The following is a 20,737-nucleotide window of genomic DNA, read 5'->3' on the forward strand; positions in this document are numbered from 1 at the left end:
ATAAAGTCTTAGCCACGATTACGAAGAAAGGAACAACGAGGATTTAGGAATCTGGAGGCGGCGCGGAGTTTGGAGAAATTGATTGGTCGGAAAGAATGGTGAAAGTGATCGATCCCCATTACCTAGCTATCACCGCCATTGTCACCGTAATGTCATTTTTTTTTTTTTGGGGTGCATTTTTGTGTGTTTTAAGAGCTGGGGTTAGGTTAGGTTGGGTCATTTGCTAATGTAAGGTTTTGGTTGTTGTGTAGGTTGGTTATCAATTCATATTCTTCGTAATCACAGCTCTTTTCAAATTTGATCAAGTTACAGACTTTGCCGGTACGTTGATGCTTTTATTTTGGAAAAAATGTTAAAATCCTTTGAATGTTTCGTAATTCTTCTTTCGATTGTATTGACTCGGAAGTGAATGTTGTTGTTGTCAGGAAGTACTAATTTCGTGATACTTGCTGTGTTGACTCTGGTTCTCAAACGGACATTTCATTTTCGTCAGGTTAAAAGACCTTCCACCCTCTCTTTCTCTCTGAGATAATAATCATTCTTGAGTTATATTTCCTAGTCTCATCGAGTTTTTGTCTGAGATAATTGACTCAATTCTCCTAATCTCTCAGGTAGTCTTGACTGTGCTAGTAGTCGTATGGGGACTTCGTTTGGGACTGTTCCTCCTAATGAGGTTTGCACCTTGGCATTTGCAAAAAATATTGTGTGACAGAAATATATAACAGTTAAATGAAGTTTTTCTAGTCATGTCATGATGTATCTATTCCATCCTAACGTTGAGTAGGATCTTGCAATGGGGTGAAGATCGACGTTTTGATGAAATGCGTGGAAATATTGGGAAGCTAGTAGTCTTTTGGACTTTTCAGGTCAGCTACAAACTTTGGTTTTTCATCTTTCGAAAATAGAGAAGAAGAAAATTGCTCAGCCAAGTTGGATTCTTGTGATCTAACAACACTATGTGGGTTTTTGTTCCTTTTTTTCCCTACCAGGCCGTGTGGGTTTGGACAGTTAGTTTACCTGTTACCTTTGTTAACGCAAGCAACGGTGGAAGATTTTTTCAGCCAGCAGATGTTATAGGTTGGACAATGTGGGTTGCAGGGTTCTTGATTGAAACTATAGCTGATCAACAAAAGCTTTCATTCAAGAACTGTCAAGAAAACAAAGGAAGATGGTGTGATGTTGGTATATGGAAGTATTCACGCCATCCAAACTACTTCGGTGAGGTTAGTATTGTTAAAATATTCTTCTATAGATTTACAGATTGGTTTTGTATGAATTTAGAAGAAGCTCCAAAAAAAAAGAATAAATTGATGGATGTGATTATGAATTCAGATGTTACTCTGGTGGGGCATATATTTGGCTGCATTGCCTGTGCTTAAAGGTGCCGAGTACCTTGTCATAGTTGGACCACTCTTTCTCACTTTGCTACTTTTCTTCGTTAGCGGCATACCATTACTCGAGGTTCTCTCTATCTCTCCTCTCTCTTTCCACTCTTGCACATTCTGTTACACAGCAGAAACATCATTCTTGTTGTGTATAAATGCAGGAATCTGCGGACAAAAAATATGGTAACGTGGCAGCTTATAGACACTATAAGAAGACAACTAGGTATGATACCAAGCTCTTTGAACCCCGTTATTGGCTCTCGAATATAAGCTAAATCCCTCTTTCAACTCGATATTGGTTTACAGCCCTCTGATTCTGTTACCCCGAGGAGTGTATGGGTACTTACCAAAATGGTGCAAGACAGTCTTTCTCTTTGAGTTTCCATTGTACAGCCGGAATCTCCCTCAAGAAACTACTACAGTCTGGTGAGTCTCTTGAAATATGAATGAATTCACAGCATATTTGTCATTTATTTGGCTTCAATCTCTTCGTAATCCTACAAAGTCTGTGTCATGAACCTAATGAGTTATTTTTACGCGCAAGGGATAGAAGAAACTCGAATAAGAAGAGCCAGAAAAGTATTGACTGAGAGAGATGGCTATTGTATTTTTGCCCATCTCCTAGACTCCTAGTTCTACCTTCATGATCAAACTCTCTTTTTTTTTGTATAGATTCTCGTTTGTCTTTGAATACATGTGAAAAGTAAATGATACATTGATTGTGAATACAATAAGATTCAAACCAAGCTTCAAAAAAATGTTGGAGGGAAAATTACATATGATTCAAAAGAAACGTTCTCTATGGAAAGACCTATCGATGTGAACTGTTACTGAAGTTCTCTAAGGAAATCACGGCACCTGATCTAAGTTCACCTGAAGAAGGAAGTATCAGAATGAGAAAGTAAGATGTGGATTCCAAAGGAACATGCGTCGTCACTGATTTGCATTTAGTTCTGTTCTTCATACGCCAATGTCGATCATCGATCCTTCCGCTAATGCCTTCGCATCTTGGCTTCCTTTAATTTCTGATTTCAACTTTTTCTTAACCCTAAGTTCGTTAGATTCATGTCGTAACTGGCAATGATATCATATTTGCCGGTTTGAGTTTATGTTGCCTTGTCAATGCCACTTTCTTGCGAAACAAGCAATTGAATATAACTTGGATCTTTCTCATCGGCTCAAGGTTTTAATTTGGTGTCTGTTTACTCACCGAACGGATCCTTCATTTGTGTGCCTGATGGGATTATATATATAAGTTCTAGCCATGAGAATGACTGAATGAGAATGTTCCTGCAACTTTGTTTAATCTATCTTAAGGCTCTTTTCTAACATATATATACTTGACTGACCAGTAGTAGTCATGTATACGTTTCAAGACTGACTCGTTCCTTCATCCATTGATCATCATCATAGACATGCATCAACACTCCTATATATATATATATATATATATATTATACTAGCTATTTTCCTACTCTCATCTACATATGAGTCTCCAGCATGTTTACTTGTTCCCCTCGCTGATAATAGATATTGCAGCAACTTGGCAGTTCATTTGATGAACGTGTGTGCGTGTGTAACACAGATGGCGTGGAAGAGGGCAGAGCCGGACCAATGAAATTTGGGGCCCATATGCCCATAGGAATTTTTTTTTTCTGATAATAATTTTTACATAATTTAAAAGTATAAAGTAAAAAAAACAATTTTTAATTATAATTCTTGTTTTAAAAACATATTACTGTCAAATAAGTTTCAAAAAAAATATTGTAAACATATTCTCTCTGTACCATAAAGATTGATGTTTTGAGATATTACACATTTTAAGAAAACAATGATTACTGAGTTTAAATATATTTTTTTCTTTGACTAAAAATATACTCTCTCCGTTTCAAAATATAGGATGTTTTAAGCAAAACACGCAGATTAAGAAGTCTTTACTTTTAACAAGTTCAACTAATCAGAAACAATACTGCATAATAGAAAATACTAAACTAATCCAAAAGTTGCATTGAAATTTGAAAACATCCTATATTATGAAACAAAAAACTTCTCCAAAACATCCTATATTTTGAAACGGAGGGAGTATTATTTAATTTTAAACCAATAACAATTCAAAATTTTAAATATTTTCAATGATTACTTCTTGAAGTTTACAAAACATCAATCTTTGTGGGACAAAAAAATATCCCAAAACATCAATCTTTGTAGGACAGAGAGAGTATTTTTTAGTGAAAATAAGTTTCAAAAACATTTTTCTAGAACATTTTTGATATTTTTTACAAGATTTATTCAACAAATATATTATTTTTTTTGTATATATAAAAAAACCAAAATAGAAAAGTGAGGCCCCTTTAAGATGGGGCCCATTCAAATGTTTCAAAAGAATGTGTTCAAGTCCCGCTTTGGAAGAGAGTAGCAATTGATGGACTATCTGATAAAGTTGTTGAAGCGGCTGGAGAGTTGTGGGATCGCTATACATGCAAAAAGCCCAATGACATGCCGGCATCGCATTCTCTTATCGAGGTTCCGGAATCGCCACAATCTGGCAAATCTATTGCTTTCGAAAATATCCCGTCCTACTTTCCTATCACCTCTTCTTTACATCAGCATCTCTTGGCATATCACACAAGACCTTGTGTCCTTCTCTTAGTGACTTCATGTGCTGCTGCCGCAAATGTTTCTGCTTTTTACCGATCCATGGAAGATTGGTCTCACGTCAGATTGGTGGCCACGGAGGATGTGGTTCAGTATCTGAACATTAATATAACCCCGATGTTCTAAATGACTCCGTGACTCGAGATGAGCTGCAAAGGTGGGCAGAGATGGTCATTGCTCCTTTGTCAGAGTAAGTAATTGATTTTCAATTATAGGTCTTTTTCATTAACTTTTTTTCTCTACAAAATCTTTATAAGCTAACTGCGTTCAACTAAATCTACGAAAACTTAAAATCTTACTTAAATAGTTTATTTGTTGTATTTTTTATTCTTTTATAAATCTTAAAATAAAATTTGCTATCTTTTTTTCGTGCATCCTAAAACAAATTAGCTGCATAATTTTAAATTATATTTTCATATTATATTAAATTAATAAGTATTCAAATAAAATTAAATTAAAAATATTAAGTTACATACAAATTAATAATATTATATTGAAAATGAGTTTCTCACCGAGATACACCCACAATATTAAGAAGAGTTTCTCAAATTGTTCCACACTAAAAAAAAAAAATAATATGAGAAACTCATAAGTTTTCAACAATACACATGCTCTTACATTGCATCTTCGATGCCAGTGTCTGAGACTCTGAGTGACAGTATCCAGTAACCAGGCCCGGCCCGAGCTAAAGCTCGTAATTGAATTAGAAGGAGCTCCAAAAAAAAGAACAAATTGATGGATGTGATTGTAGTACTCTGGTGGGGCATATATGTGGCTGCATTGCCTGTGTTTCAGATGTTACTTCTGAAAAGTAGATGATACATTGATTGTGAATACAATAAGATTCAAACCAAGCTTCCAAAAAAATGTTGGAAGGAAAATTACATATGATTCAAAAGAAACGTTCTCTATGGAATGACTATCGATGTGAACTGTTACTGAAGTTCTCTAAGGAAATCACGGCACCTGATCTAAGTTCACCTGAAGAAGAAGTATCAGAATGAGAAAGTAAGATGTATAATACCCAGAGATGAAGGCAAACAAGATAGAGCACAGCCCAGATTTTGGCAGTCGGGTTTCTACGCAAGAAGACGGTTCCCGAGACGAATATAGCATTTAGTTGCATCACTAGCCATCCCAAATGTTTCTTGCCTGACCGGATTTTATCTTGGATAGCTGGTTTAAACTTTGATCCTGAGAGTTCCCAGTCTCCTGCTTCAAGATCTTGGGATGCGGCTTCAATTGCAGACATACCTTTGTTTTCTTCTATAAGCCTTGACACAGCCTGGCAAAGAATCCAAACTGGATCGGGTATGGAAGAAAATATTTTTGTTTTGGGAGCAAACAGGTTGGTGAGATTCATCAATGTACCTCGATTCTAAATGATATGGTTGCTTTCTCTGAGGAAAGCGCTTCGACCTGGTAAAGTTGGCAAGACAATTTGGAAGTTATTCTGGCAATTTTTTTTTTGGTCTAAATGTCTCTATCTTAAGTGTTAATATACCTGGGATTGTTTTTGAATAAGGTGGTCAGTAAGCTGGTTGAGTCTTCGCTTCAGTTCAATTTCCACTTCAGTTGGTTCTTCGAGTTCCTTTCTCATCATTTCTATGTCTGCTTCCAGTTTAGTTGCCTGAAATTAACAGGGATCAAGCAAAAAAGGAATGAGCTTCAAATATAATCTTGAGCTCTGTATCACAATAGATGGATCTTCCAGTCTTTAATGAAAAATTATACAGCTGCATATACCTAATAGGAATAATCTAAGGAAACCTGAAGCATAAGTCAACCAGACAATTGTGCTAGCTAACCTTATCTTGTAACCGCCCGATTTTATCAGTCAGCAAAGAAATCTCTGCTTCAAGCATCTGGTGTTCGAAGATGTCTCCCCTAGAAGTATCTAACTACACAGCCCACATATAAGCAGCATGGTTTTCAGACCAAAGAGACAAAGATTAAAGAAAAGGAAACAGAAAGAAAAGAAGTACCAAGTCACCTGTTTTAGAATTGATCCACTTTCCCCAATACGAAAAGTATTCCGCTTCAGTTCTACATGATAAAGACAACTTCTTCAGCAAAATAGAGAAGTGATTAATAAGAGCAGTAAAAAAAATCATGTGAAGTAGAAGAAGCTTTTTATAAGAGAGGTGCCTAACTGTATAATTTCTCAAAGAAAGAACCCATACCTTCCAGAGTAGACTCTTTAAGCTCAACTTGTTGTCGGAGTACTGCTACCTGCTCTATCTGGTCACATCAGAAAGGAAAGAGATTAGTAAATAAATGCAGATTTTAGAAATTGGTTCTAAAACCTTGACTCAACAATTAGGTATTGATCAAAACATCCTTAGCGTCAGAAGATCGACATCTTTTGGTAAGAACGCTGAACATTACCAATAAACAAAATAACTAGATGATTTAATCCTTATACCTGAGTCTCAAGTTTCTTCTGCCCAGCAGCAAGCGATCTTGTAAGTTCCGCGTTTGCAGCCTATAACATTCCATTTTTTTATATGTAAATCAGGAAAACAGGTCTGTCCATTATAAGGTAACTAAGAGCACTTTGAACTGTCACCAAACAAATTACGCGGTTAATACCTCCAATCCGGCCAAACGTGTGAGAACTTCCATTCTGGTGTTGTTATGCTTCTGTTTTTCAAGGTCAGCAGCTTCCAGTGTCTCCATCATGTTTGTTTGCAACTCTGCAGCCTAAACGGAAGAGGACAAACACAGCATATCTAGTTCATTTAGCTTGAGTAATACAACTGTCAAATCATATTATAGGTGTTCGCAGCAGCTTCTATTATGCATAGCGAGCTTTGCAGTTCAGACTCTAAGAGTGAAACTAGTGTTTTGCTAGTGTCAACGATAATGAGCATGTCAATTCTTAATATGAATCAAGTAATATGCACGCTTGCATTTTTGTCAGCTGAAACATGATATAATGTCGAAGTGCAGTCTTAATTGTCTAAACCTTCATCATTGCAAGCAAAAGAACTTGGGGAAAATTCCTACCTCTTGTGCCTGTTGTTTAGCTCGCTCCTCGACTATTTTCTCTAAACTCTGTTTTTCACCCTCAAGTCTTGCTACCATATTCTCTCGCTCTTTGATGATCGCTACAGCTTTTGTTGCAATTTTTTCAGCGAATATTTTCTCTCGTATCCTCCTACGCTCCTCCCTCTGACGCTCCCTCTCAGAGTCAGTGCTCGAGTCAGACTCATAATCGGATTCAGATTCATCACTTGACAAGGAAGAATCTTTCCTCTTTAGACGATCAGAAACATTGCTCTGCGAGACTTCTTCCCTCAACTGCTTTCCCCATACAGCACTTCTTCTGGGCTCACGACCATCCTTTTTTCCGACACTTGGTAATGTTCCCTTAGGGAGAGTCTCATGGGCCGATCTCGTGGAGTCATCCAGGGAAGGTGGCTGCGCACTCACATCCTTCTCACTCACTTTACGATTTGACTTCACAAACATATCCCGAGGAGTATTCCTACGTTCCATGTCAGCATCAGAAGGGCTAGACACTTCCTTGTCGCTAGGTTCCTTATTCGGCTGTTTTTGTGGCCTCCCTCTGGAATCGACCACATTAGCACTAGTACTCTTCTTTCCACCATCAGATACCAAAGGATTTTTCCCCACATTCCCATGCCGTTTTCCATCCTTCTTCAATCCTCGAGTCACAGATGTTCCACCGGGACTACGAGGCTTAAGAGTACTGGTCACCTGACTTGGAGAACTCAGGAGTTCTGTCCAGTCATTGTCAGTGAGTTTATTAGTTTTATCTTGTGTCAAACCCTGTGACGGTGAACTTGTCTTTTCTTGAGATTGATCTGGTTGGCGTAATTTTTTGCCACTACTCAAGTAGCTAGGTGGTTTTTGCTCAACTGAGTTCCTCTGAGATCCACTGCCAGAATCACTACCACCTTCATATGTCTTCTTCCTCAGCTGATCTTTCAAAGAAACAGGACTACTTCCAGATTTTGGAGAGGTCTCAAAGACCTCGTCATGGGTCTCAGACTTCTCATCCTTTCGTAGAGACTCTGCTGCCTGCTGATCGAGCTGAAGAAAAAACACAGTTTACATAATTCCCAATTAGCACAAATTTTATGGTAACGAGCTCAAGTAGATTTAGACTCTCGATTAACAAATTGTAAAAACAAACGCAAGAATCTGAGATAGTAAAAGCAGTAATCGGTGCAATGCAATGAATAAATTGTGTAACAATTTTAGATTAATCAAATTCCTGAATCACATCAATTTCAATAAAACTTACTCCTACATTCGAAACGTCGGGATCAAAAAGTTCCAAACATGAGGATCGAGATTAAACTAGAACCCAGACGACTACCAAATCCGATAATTTTCATACTTAATCTATGCAAAACGATAATGAGATTCGACATCTCTATCTCTCTCTCTCTCTCTCTCTCTCTCTCTCTCTCTCTCTCTCTCTCTCTCTCTCTCTCTCTCTCTCTCTCTCTCTCTCTCTCTTTCTAACCTGTTGAAGAATCGTTTCGGCGGCTTTGAGCTTCGACGAGATCCAATTTGCCATTTTTTTTTTTTCAATGCTCTTTAGAAAAGAGATGGGATTAAACACCCATCGACACCGTTTTGTTACCAAAGTGAGTTCTCAATTGCACTCTCGCATGAGAGATCAACGAAGAAGACGAAGATGAAATCAAAGAATTGGAGAGGTGTGTTGCTACGGTGACGTAGTTAATTTTTAGCAAACGCCGAAAGAGACTCCGCAACTAACCCAGCCGAATCCGGTTTTGTTTTCCGGTTTACTATTCATTTTGTCTTTGCTACGTTTTATTCCAAGTGTTAATTACTGTTAACAATGGTTTTAGCTTGATAACTACTTTTTTTTAAAAACACCGTAATTCCAAAAATTAAATAATCCAAACCAAAATACAAGTATGAATCATAGTTACGTTTTGTGGTTTTTGTCATTAAAATCATAAAATGTATAAGACAAAGTCTAGCCAAGCCAACATTTCAACAATTCTTAATTTTTACATCACTGATAATTTCAAAACAGTATTAATAAAAAAAAAAAATAGATAAATCAGTTTATTTACTTGTTGTAACAACAACTTGAGAGTGAAGTACTCAACGGTCTAGTGGCGGTAACTTCATGAATATTCACAATCTCTGTACCCGCGGGAATGACGGTACCGTCACCGTTGGGTCTACTGTCTAAAACGATCTTCTGAGTCAAAACTTCATGTATCCGTCCGATCATGCTTAGAAACGCTTCCTCGACGTTTTGGTTCTCTAGAGCCGACGTTTCGAGAAAATAGAGACCCTCTGACTCGGCGAAAGTCTTACCCTCTTCTTCCTCAACCTCTCTAGACTGCCGGAGATCGGATTTGTTACCCACGAGGACAATGACGGTGTCCGGACTAGAGAAGTCTCTGAGCTCCGACAACCATTTTTTAATGTTTTCAAAAGTGGTTCGCCTTGTGATGTCGTAGATTAGTAAAGCTCCTAAGGCTCCACGGTAATACGAACTCGTTATCGCTCTAAATCTTATTTCCTCCCATTCAAAAAAGAAAGAAACAGTATAAGATAAGTAAAAAAAATACACAAACTATTATAAAGATAAGATTTGTCGAAATAAAAATAAATTTAATAAGCAAAACAAAAGGAAGAAAAGGTCGCGACATTTAACTAAGATTAGGTCCGCATGACGTCGATTGCTTAGCTAGTTTTGCATTATTTTCTTCTGAGCGTGGTCTATTTTCCTAATCATCATCCCAATCCTATATTTCATTATTTATTATTTGTTGTTTGTCTAACATATTTACCGTTTGACATTTACATACAAAAAGAAATGTAGAAAGTTTAACAAGTTTTGACATATTCGTTTGTTTCTTATGGCTACGTTAAAAACTTGATATAAATTGAAGGATATATTTGTTCATGGTCAATGTAAAATCAATTAATGGAAGTGAAAAAAAAAATGTGCAACAATGTTTTTCTTACGTTAAATACATATATTTTGATGATTCATTAAGTCCATTATTATGACCGAGGTTGAATTTTGTTACCTTTCTTGGCCGGCGGTGTCCCATATTTGAGCTTTGATGGTCTTATCAGCAACGCGAACATTTCTGTAAGCAAAGTCTACTCCGATGGTTGGTTTAGAGTCTAACCGAAACTCATCTCTCGAGAATCTCGACAAGAGGTTTGATTTCCCGACGGCCGAGTCTCCTATCAGAACAGCCTTGAACAGGTAGTCGCACTCTTCGTCGTATGATTCCTCCGCCATGCTCCGCTTTGATTAGAGTTTGTGTAAGTAAACCAACAAGGATCGATCGATGATAGATATCCGAAGAGAAAGATTTTGTTTTATTGTATAGAAACCTTTCTCGAGAAAGTCTTTCCATCAAGTATATATGTGCCGCTGTTTATTGAACTCATGTATAAATTATGCATATAATATCATATGATCGCGACAAGATATATATAGTTTTATTATTTTCTTCTTTTCTTGGAAGAGTTATTTGAGGACGAAATACCTTTTGAGAAAAGTAGTATAGAAAATAGGAAAATGAAACGAGCAAAGGACAAGGATAAAAGAGGCGCGACAGAGATTGTACATAACACAATCCAAGATATTTGTTATATAGTGTGTTTATTTGTCAACGAGATTTATTTTATCTGCTGATTAAAAAAATATTGTGCTATCTATTCATTTCAACAAGTTGTTTCGTTACTATTAGGTTAACAAAGGATGAAGTTGTAACGTATTATGATATAGATTTTTTTATATATATCTGTATCTCAGACTCAAGTCACAAAGCTCAATCATGCATGCTTCAATGTCGTAAGTAGTCTTTACGTTTGAGCTTTGACAAATTACCAAACTCACTCACGGTTAGGTTTTTTGACTTGTAAACACAATTACAAAATAAAATAAACTTAGGGCCTAAGATGGGCTTTTAATAGGCCGGACTCTTTCACAAAAAAAGTCAAAAGTTCTTTTTTTCCATAAAGAACGAGTGAACAAATTTTATTCTTTACTCCAAAGAGGAAGAGTGGAATACGATTCGTAGACGTCAACGTCATCTTTTTTCCAGTGTACACAACCACCACTATAGGATTCCATCTCTATATGTATCTTTTGCAAACTGGGGTTCCCTTGTCTTTTTCACGAGGACTAGTTGCTTGCCTTATATTTAAGGTAATCACATTTGTTTCCTACCTAATACACTTGGATTACTACACCCGGAAATAGCCTTAATAGGACAAGGATACGAATATACTACTACTACTCTGTATCAATCTGCGCGTCAATTCAGCATTCATTACGTTGGTTCGTAGTAGGAGAGGAGTATATTATACTAGTAAATTCATTGAAACCAGATCCTCGGCTAAAAACTTTTAATGTTACTATAACGGATGGTCCCCCAAACAGTAAAAGTAAAGGCACATACGAATCAGTTGCCTCTTTGTTTTTTTCAAATACCCAGAACGCGTCCGTTGACCATATTGAACGCCTTAAGGTCATGAGTTTCTCCCGGAAGCTAAAGGTTTGATGTATTCAAGACAGTGATTTCGTTTCTAATGCCAAATATAAACGGACTCAGAGAGAATCGAGAATGCAAGACGATCGAGTAAAGGAATTTAGAAACCAAATTTGTTTCAACACAGGGAGAGAGCAACGATAATATATCCAGAATATGCAGCAGAGATCTAAGAAACTCATATTGAAGAGGTTAGACTGATGATGATTTATCACATTTTTTTAAACGAGAGTACCTATTATTATTGTTTGTTCCCAATTTGAGATTCCATTTCTCAGAGAATCCAGATCTATAAAAATAAAAAGCCTAAGCGGAACCTCCATGAGCAGATCCGTTGTTGTTGATGAGGGAGGAAGAGGTCATCATCTTTTGAAACTCTTCGAAATTGACATTCCCGTCGCCGTCAGCATCAACAGGTCCGATCATACGAGTACAGTCCTCAACAGAGCAAGACATCCCAAGGCGGTTAAGAACCTGGTGAAGCTCAGCGGCGGAGATCAGTCCGTTTTTGTCCTGATCGTATAGATCGAAGGCGTCACGGATCTCCGCGGCGGAAGATGACGAGCGGCAGAGAGTAGAGAACTCGTCTAGGTTGATGAAACCGTCGCGATCTATGTCGACCTCTTCAAGGACGCGGTTGAGCTCCGTCTCCGTGTAGGAAGTCCCCATGGCTTTAAACACGCCGCCGAGTTCGAGGACTGAGATCTTGCCGTCGCCGTTGGAATCGAACTGGTCGAAGACTTTCTTAAGCTCCTCTGGGTTAGCCATGTCCACCGATGCAGGCGTGGTGGGTTTGGCGGTTTCTGGATTTGCGCTTGCCATTTTTTTTTTCTTTGTTTTTTTTTGTTAAAAGGGTAAAGTGAGAGAGAGAGAGAGAGAGAGAGAGAGAGATGTAGGGGGTGGGTTTTAGGAGCACTTGGAGTCTGACCCTTTTATAGACCCTTTTTTTTTTTTTTTTTTGTGGATAAAATAGATATGCCTTTCTTCTTCTACCAACGTCTGTATAATGCCAATCAATTAAAGTTTGGAATCTAATCTTTTTTTTGTGCTAAATTGTAAATATTTCATTGAAAATGAAAAAAGTTTAGGTTACAATCCAAAGAATTGAAACCTATACATATGGTTTCATGGCAAAAAAATTTTAAAAACATGAAAGCATAATACGGTAATTAAACCAAGTTTTCGGTCCATCTACTCAACCAAGCCAAGAAGCTTTGGGAACAAGATGAAGCGATGACGTTTATATTGTCCTTCCCGAATGAGTTGCAAAAGGAGAAGGGCTGATGCAGATTGTAAGACACCTCGATATAACTAATAACTAGCTATAGAAACCTTTCGCAGGAGGCCCGAGACCAAGCCGTCAACGGTAAAACTCCAAATCATCGATCACAAACTCCCCCTGCGTTATGTGAGATTGATTTTTCGTTTCAATCCATGAGCTTTCTCAGAACGGAACCTCACACACCAAAAAAGCAAAAGGTGCAAGCTCCCTCTAACCAAGTTCATCCTCGAAGTCAGCAGCTCAGAGCAAAATAATACCATTCAATACTACACCAGAAGCCGATGGCCCTACTAGCTTCTCTATAACACAAACAAGTCGCAAGAAGAGGCGAGTACGCAAAGCAAAGCAATCTTCAAACAAAGGCAATAACAATAGGAAGCCACAACATAAACATGCCTTGAACCAAACCAAATAAATTGGTATACCTACGGAGTTCTCAAAAGGAGAGAAAAGCAAGCTACCACCGATAACTAATTCCTCTACTTATCAAACACCACGGCAGCTACACAAAGGAGCAAAAGACCAACTGATTCGATGAGGAAGCTTAACCAGCAAGGAGAAAGCAAGCTCCTAATAATCCTGCTACTGTCCTCAAGCAGAAGATGCCAACAGAGACATCATTCTCCTAAGTCAAGACTCACGAAAAAGATGAGGTAAAAGCAACCAAATAGTAGCCATGCTCTGAAAACCTATGTGAAGGAGGACCAGAAATGAGAGGCCGAGGCATCAGAAGCTCAAAAGAGTCGACGAACAACACCAACCAAGGCATCGAATCAACCACAGAGCCAAAGAAAGCCTCCCGAATCAAACTCCAACACACGAATTCGACACGAACGGAGTGGACAGAAGCTTCAAGCGTGTGGCAGTAAGCTGTCCTCAAAGCAAACAAACCGACACATAGAAACCCTTACCTCCGGCAGACACGAGCCGAAACGCAGCGGTTAGACCAAGATAGATCTTGGAAAAAATGATTCCGAGCAAAGAGTACACGCTACACCACGACATAGCCAAGGATAGCACACTCGACCGCCGGAAACACCAGGAAGAAGGCGACCTGAAAACAGATCTACAAACACAGCTTGCTCTGCCGATTGAGATGCGAGACGCAAGGACCGGAAATCAGAGCCTCCACCTTCATCCATCGCCGTCTACAAGCAATGGAGGCAAAGACATGAGATTTTAGCCACCGAAAACGGCCGTCGCGCACGGCGGACCTTCAACACTCGCCACGAGAAACAGAGCCGAAACAATTCACCGGCGTCTTCAAGTGCAGGGGTGGATTCGGAACAAGTATCCTAGAGCCCTCTCACGGTGTCGGTCGTAACCGAACACCGGAGAGACAAGATGCGGCGGATTAGGGTTGTCGCAGGAAAGAGTACACGCTAATCTTTTATGTTTTTTTTTTAATTTCCCTTATTATAAGTTAATTACTGGTAATTTCACGTGATTATTTGATTTAATACATTTATGGGTGTTATTAGTTTATGATTCAAATAGAGTTTTAGTGACTGTAAATATTATGTAAAATATAATGTTATTTAATCAAAATTTTAAATGGATATGTATTGATATCTCATTGATATAATTGATGTGCGTTATGATTTAATTAATGAGTAGTTTCAAAGCTAAGTTTTACTTTCTCTATTTCACAATGAGTGTTATTTTGACATAATAAACACAAATTAAAAAAATTATCTAAATTTTTATTTTACTTTTTATAAATACACTAAAATTTTTCTCTTTCTAATTAATTAGCTCAAATTATAGGGATAAAAATGAGAATTTAATCTTTAAAACTACTATCTTGCAAACAGCATTAGAAGCAGAAAGTAAAGCTTTACTTGTAGCACTGCAACAAGTATGGATAAAAGGAATCACTGAAATCAGCTTTGAAGGAGATTGTGAACAACTCATAAATATTGTAACCGGAAAAGCATATGATATATCTATTGATGGAATCTACCAAGATATCATGTTTTGGGCCTCGAAATATAGACAGATTAAATTTGTTTTTGCTAAACGCAGTTGTAATAAGGTTGCTCATTTACTTGCAAAGAAAGGATGTCTTTCAGTACCATTTTATACTGAATGTTTTTCTCCACCTTGGTGGCTATCAGACCAATTGTATGATGATTTTTTAAATTCATAAATAAATATCTTATTTGACGAAAAAAAAAAAATCTTTAAAAAAACTACATTGAAAACATAAATTGACACTTTTTTTATAATAAAAAGATGTGTCAAAATAACAGAAACAGAGAGAGTATATAATAAGATTCTTATCAATACATATTCGTAATTTGTACAGGAGGATACTCAATTACTCTTAAGTCTTTTTTCTCGTATTACATGGTTTAATATAAACGGCAAGACGCGATAAATGTCACGTGCCTACATGATGAGAGTTGCAAATGGCATTACCTCTTATCGAAAAAGGCAAAGCTCCCAGTCATATCTTGGGAATATGCACTAGATATCACAAAAATCAAAAGTAATTAACAAACTACCATAGGATCCACAAGGCATTCTCTCTCCTCGTATACAATTACTTTTATACCTATTACATATATTACATGTTATTTTTTAAAATATCATGTCATTTTTGTTTTTTGAACGAAATTATGTATCGGTTTGGGTTTACAAATAAAATGATTAGGGTTTAAATTTTACAATTAGAATGAAATTATATGTCGGTTTGAGTTCACAAATGAGATGGTTAGGGTTTAAATTTTACCATTAGAACAAAATTATATGTCGGTTTGGGTTCACAAATAAGATGGTTAGGGTTTAGATTTTACAATTAGAACAAAATTATATGTCGGTTTGGATACACAAATAAGATGGTTAAGGTTTAGATTTTACGATTAGAACGAAACTATATGTCGGTTTGGGTTCACAAATGAGATGGTTAGGGTTTAGATTTTACAATTATAACGAAATTATATGTCGGTTTGGGTTCACAAATGAGATGGTTAGGGTTTAGATTTTACAATTAAAACGAAATTAGATGGTTAGGGTTTAGATTTTACAATTAAAACGAGACTATTTGTCGGTTTGGGTTTACAACTAAACGTTATTTAGTTCAATATAACATGTAAAATATAAATATTACATGCTATTTTTAAAAATCACACCAAATTTCTCACTATTTCTATCTAACAATAAAACAAAAAAAGGATAATTGTGTCTTTTTACTCCAAAAAAAAACGTGGGTCCTATGATATTTACCTATAAAAAAATATTATTGTGGTATTTTCTTTATTTTTCTTTATATTTGTGCTATCTACTAATATTACCCTCATATCTTTTGGTTTCATACATAATCACTTAAATAATCTTTTGAAACTGACAAGTCTTTTAATTATATCCAATTAGTTAACTTAATTCAGTCTTAAACTATACTACTATAGTCTGTTAATATATCGTATTAGTAATTTAGTATTATAGTATTACAAGTACACTATTTTTAATACCTTTTTGTTTTCTTTAATGCATTAAGTTGGAGTGGGAGAGTCAATGCAAACAAAAATGCTAAGTCAATAGGAAAATCCGAAAATGTGTCTCAATCCAACGCGGCCGGTACACGCTCATTTTACGCGGGGTGATTGTTTTACTAGTAGACTAGTAGTAGTGTAGTGGGGTCTTCTGTCTTTTTTTTCTTTCATATCATCGGTTTTTTGTTTTTGTTTTATTCTACTGTGCATTGATGTATCCTTGAGACCCTCAAGAGTTCTCAAAAGATTACGATTGAATCTCATTATGTTATTCTTAATTACTGACATTATGAAATACTAAAGTTTGAGATTAGAGTGTTTTGGTATTCTGTTTTAGCCTTCTTAATGACTGGTTTATTTATGTAATCCCTTTATTAGACTAGTAGTTATACTTTTGATCAGTTAACTTCATCTTCATCACATATTCCAAATTTCTTGTTCTAATAGAGATTTTAACAAATTTCAACAACAACAAAAGAACTCCTCTCCCGCGGTAGCAATCTCTGTTGTGGTGACTGTGCCAAAATCATTGCGGATCCACATCTACTTTTCTTGAAACTAAAATAAAGGATAAAGTACAAAAGTTTTAAACAATATAAACGTTGTTTGTCAATTCTCAATTTTATTAAAAATTGCATACACCTTTACAAACATAAGCATAACGCTTTGCATGTCTTCTAATGCTCATATGGAAAGTGATATCACAACTTCGATAAATTAAAAAATTACTTGATTGGTTGTTATGAAATGGGTTTGCTTGCACAACAAGCACATTGTAGCATTTGACCACACACACAAAAAAAGTTTAGCATTTGATTATATGTCTCATAATTGGGATAATCAAAGTTCATCAGGAGTTGACAAATATGGATGGCAATGGAGGTGGGGGAACATGCTTTTTTCTTTAATTAAGATAACATTTTTGTAAAAAATATGAACATATCTGAGATATATATAGCATTATCTATCCTCAACAAATAATCTTACTAGAAAAGATCAACGTTCTTGTTCGATCTCATTCTCAAAAATGAAATGGAAGGTATAGTTTAACATTGAGTTTAAAGATTGAGAAGATCGTTCCTAGCACGCCATCAAACCATGGCTGAGAAGCAAGCATGAGTCATGGTTAGTCATCTCAATAGAATATTAGTCATTCAAAAAGCAAAGAATCAGATGGTGCATCTATGGAGGCTGATAACCGAGATAAAGTTGTGCAATGTTTCATCTCTGGTCTCTCCCTACAAATAAGAAACGCGACACTTTGAAGGTTTCAAACAGAGAAGAAGACACTAACCAAACAGAACCTCGTCATTATCTAATTGAAGTAGGAAAACAAATGCTAGTGGTATCTTAAGCACAAAGATATGATGTAAGGAAGATCCTCGTCTGTCGAAGAAGCCAACAAAGCACATTTTTTTCACTAAAACATTCATGCATGTATGGGCATCAACAAAACCTTTAGAGCAAATCAAGATCTCTCAAATCATATTAAAAACAGAACCAGTCTTAACTCTTAACTATAGTTGGGAAGCTAACAAATTTTTTGCTCCTAATAAGAATTGATTCCCAAATACAATACTGATTATTCCCAATATCCAACAAGGTGGCTCAGTCGCAGAGCCGCCTCTTCTTCCGATAACACCCCTTCGGATACGGCGAAGGCTAAGATATCCTTATATACCAGTTCTAAAGCCTAAAGAGAAGGTTTTCGTTTTCTCGTTGTGGACTCCCAGAGATTTGTTAATTGGTATAATCAAAAATATCATTCAAGGACTTTGTCTGTGTGTGTGTGTTTTTTATATATGGCAAACGATAGCAATAATCTTTGCTCCTGGAGGCTTCATATAGATTTAGACTCACAAAACACATCACTAAGTTGGATGAGTTCCATTGATATTGATGATAGGATTTGCATTTCATTAGTGTTACAAATTTAGATAGAGATAGAAAACTCAAAGGTTTCGAAACATAACAAGATGCTGTTGCTAATAGAGAAAATGCTGCTTCTTACTGTTTTGTTCGGCTAATTTAAATGGCGATGGTGAGGGCAAAATGTGACAATGTAGTTAGCCTTTGAACATGTGGCGATGCTGGTTGGGTCATCGTATGCGTAAGAATAGGCTTTGGGGCAAGCGACTTTAAAGATTTTGGAGTAAGCCGTTGGTTTGCAAGATTGTGGGTTACCGAACAAGCCGGTGCAACAGTACTGTGGTGAGTTGAAAGCAGAGCAAGCGCTTTTACAGGCTAGTACCCGTTTCCCGTTACGTGACCTGACTTGTAACCCAACCAGACACATCTGGTTTAGATCGCTGACACAACCGGCGTAGCTACATTGACCTGAACCCTTAACCGGCATTATCGACATCGCCAGGTTATAACTGTCATTACAACAAACAAACAAACAAAAAAAAAGCAAAATTAGTGAGAAAAAAAAACAGGGAAGCAAATTTGAAGTTAAGATTTTACAGACCCGTCGACGAGGCTGACGTCATAGAAGTCTAGCTCAGGGCCTAGAGTGATTTCGGCGAGAGTGGCCGGAGGTGAGCCGCCAGCACCGTTGCAGGAGAGAGAACCGCCGCAGTCCCCGGTGGCGCAACGACCACGACCAGATCTGTCGAAGGAGCAGCCGTGGCGACCCCAGAAGCGGCCGGACCAGAGTGGTGGGAGTTGAAGAGTGTGGGCTTTGTTAGCCGGAAGCTTAAAACCACCGCCGGCGAGTATGTTTTGGCCGGCGCTGGGTTGGATTCCTGGCCACACTGGGTGTTTGCATTTGTTGTAAAAGATTACCGTTGAAGCTGCTCACAACGAAACAACAAAGCTAGCTTGTGTTAATGTGTTATTTAGATAGAATCTTCAAGTTAAACCCTAAGTGTCTAATAAAAGTGCATTTTTTAACCAATGGCAGAGAATTTCACAAACTCAGATTTATGTACATTTTTAGAGGTTGAAGTAATAACAGAAACTTAAAGAGATCTAGATCTAGCTAGGGGGGAATGTAAAGAAAATAACCTGAAGCGTGAGAGAGGAGAAGAAGGAAAGCAAAGTTGAAGAGGTTGATTGAAGCCATTTGATGGAGCTCTCTACTGAGCAAGAGTGAGACTGAATCAACTTGTTGTTTACTTTACTTACTTCTCAGTGCTTTTTATGGAGTCCCAAGGAAAATGTTAAAAACAAAAAAACAAAAAGTAGAAGGAGAATTTGGGGAATGTAATAATGGCAAATGTTACCCTCACTTCTCGAGACTGTCAGACCAGAAGTTAGTGCGTAATACTCCCTCCGTTTCAAAATATAAGATGTTTTGGAGAAGTTTGTTGTTTTATAATATAGGATGCTTTCAAATTTCAATGCAACTTTTAGATTAGTTTAGTATTTTATATTATGCAGTATTGTTTCTGATTGGTTGAACTTGTTAAAAGTAAAGACTTCTTAATCTGCGTGTTTTGATTAAAACATCCTATATTTTGAAACGGAGGGAGTAGCTTTTTTCCTTTAAAACACAGTCAAAATAATGTACACTGTCCTTCCAATCCATCATCAAATTTTCAACTCTTCATTCATCATATTCGTTATCTCAATTAAAATCATCATTCTCCGTAGAATTTGAAGGATGTCAAAAAGACAACAAAAAACATTATTGAATTTAACTAACTAAACCATCCTTGTTTATTTTTTGTTCTAATCATAAAAACTCTTCCTTCCCAAAAAAAAACAAAGAGATTTCAAGTGTGACATTTAACTCAATTTCAAAAATGTTTGTATAAAAAGTTTTGCCAACAATCGATTTGGACTAACGGCTCTAAAGAGAAAAAGAACTAAGGTGAAATTTGGTACGGATTAATGTCAGTTTATTTAATGAATTATGTGTAAAAAACAGAAGACTATAGTTAATTTTGTTGACCAATTCGAAAAGTATAGTAGTAGGTCCCATGTCTCCCTTCCTTTCATAGATTCTCTTCTTGGAATGCTTGTCATTCTTCACAGGCCTGGGCAAAAAAACCGGACCCGAAAACGCAAACCGAAACCGACCCGAAAATATGAACCCGAACCCGAACCCGGAACTGGTAGAATACCCTATTGGGTCCTAATCTCCTAAACCCGAAGAACCGAAACCGAACTCGGAACCGAACCGAAAACCGAATGGGTACCCGACATACCCGAAATAAAATCATATATAGAGAATATTAGTTATATATATATATTTTTATAACATAGTTATTCAAAGTTACAATTTAAAATTCAAAAATATTATTTTTTCCTAGAGCAAAATAATGAAAATACTCAAAATAACCAAAATTATATTGAAATGTTTAGCTATAATTTTTTTAAAATTAACCAATCTTTTTTAAAAAATAATTTTAAAAATTTTATTTTAATATTTAGCATTAAAAT

General features: G+C 36.7%; 5 protein-coding genes and 1 pseudogene across 8 annotated transcripts; 1 reads left to right on the plus strand and 5 right to left on the minus strand.

The window, feature by feature from the left end:
• The first annotated feature begins 7 nt into the window (after positions 1-7).
• On the plus strand, positions 8-2,558 carry LOC104756154 (uncharacterized). Of its 3 annotated transcripts, none has more exons than XM_010478689.3 (10): positions 8-146; positions 252-321; positions 426-493; positions 612-673; positions 785-866; positions 990-1,223; positions 1,333-1,461; positions 1,547-1,608; positions 1,692-1,811; positions 1,930-2,558. In XM_010478689.3, the coding sequence occupies exons 1-10, from the start codon at positions 96-98 to the stop codon at positions 1,973-1,975; spliced, it is 924 nt and encodes a 307-aa protein (XP_010476991.1). In that variant the 5' UTR covers positions 8-95; the 3' UTR covers positions 1,976-2,558. The 3 variants fall into 3 exon arrangements, with proteins under 3 accessions (XP_010476991.1, XP_010476992.1, XP_010476993.1); XM_010478690.3 differs by having other exon boundaries at positions 1,936-2,558; XM_010478691.2 differs by having other exon boundaries at positions 1,939-2,558.
• A 2,254-nt stretch (positions 2,559-4,812) lies between these two features.
• Positions 4,813-8,826, minus strand: LOC104756156 (golgin candidate 2). Of its 2 annotated transcripts, none has more exons than XM_010478693.2 (10): positions 8,539-8,826; positions 7,050-8,099; positions 6,633-6,743; positions 6,466-6,525; positions 6,224-6,281; positions 6,034-6,086; positions 5,849-5,941; positions 5,545-5,670; positions 5,412-5,459; positions 4,813-5,325 (listed from the first exon to the last, which is right to left on the minus strand). In XM_010478693.2, the coding sequence occupies exons 1-10, from the start codon at positions 8,590-8,592 to the stop codon at positions 4,960-4,962; spliced, it is 2,019 nt and encodes a 672-aa protein (XP_010476995.1). In that variant the 5' UTR covers positions 8,593-8,826; the 3' UTR covers positions 4,813-4,959. The 2 variants fall into 2 exon arrangements, with proteins under 2 accessions (XP_010476995.1, XP_087350315.1); XM_087494189.1 differs by having other exon boundaries at positions 8,314-8,736.
• A 138-nt stretch (positions 8,827-8,964) lies between these two features.
• Positions 8,965-10,620, minus strand: LOC104756157 (ras-related protein RABA6b). Its single transcript, XM_010478696.3, has 2 exons — positions 10,094-10,620; positions 8,965-9,571 (listed from the first exon to the last, which is right to left on the minus strand). The coding sequence occupies exons 1-2, from the start codon at positions 10,312-10,314 to the stop codon at positions 9,118-9,120; spliced, it is 675 nt and encodes a 224-aa protein (XP_010476998.1). The 5' UTR covers positions 10,315-10,620; the 3' UTR covers positions 8,965-9,117.
• A 1,043-nt stretch (positions 10,621-11,663) lies between these two features.
• Positions 11,664-13,996, minus strand: LOC104756158 (putative calcium-binding protein CML27). Its single transcript, XM_087494194.1, has one exon. The coding sequence runs from the start codon at positions 12,392-12,394 to the stop codon at positions 11,879-11,881; it is 516 nt and encodes a 171-aa protein (XP_087350320.1). The 5' UTR covers positions 12,395-13,996; the 3' UTR covers positions 11,664-11,878.
• On the minus strand, positions 13,244-13,992 carry LOC147923399 (uncharacterized; annotated as a pseudogene).
• Positions 13,997-18,197: 4,201 nt separating the features above from the next.
• LOC104756159 (thaumatin-like protein) lies at positions 18,198-19,643 on the minus strand. Its single transcript, XM_010478698.3, has 3 exons — positions 19,358-19,643; positions 18,819-19,143; positions 18,198-18,726 (listed from the first exon to the last, which is right to left on the minus strand). Exons 1-3 carry the CDS (start codon positions 19,413-19,415, stop codon positions 18,372-18,374), a joined length of 738 nt encoding a protein of 245 aa, XP_010477000.2. The 5' UTR covers positions 19,416-19,643; the 3' UTR covers positions 18,198-18,371.
• Between the last annotated feature and the right edge of the window lie 1,094 nt (positions 19,644-20,737).

This window comes from Camelina sativa, chromosome 17, assembly GCF_030686135.1.
Source record: "Camelina sativa cultivar CO46 ecotype springtype chromosome 17, ASM3068613v1".
Classification (NCBI taxonomy): domain Eukaryota; kingdom Viridiplantae; phylum Streptophyta; class Magnoliopsida; order Brassicales; family Brassicaceae; genus Camelina; species Camelina sativa.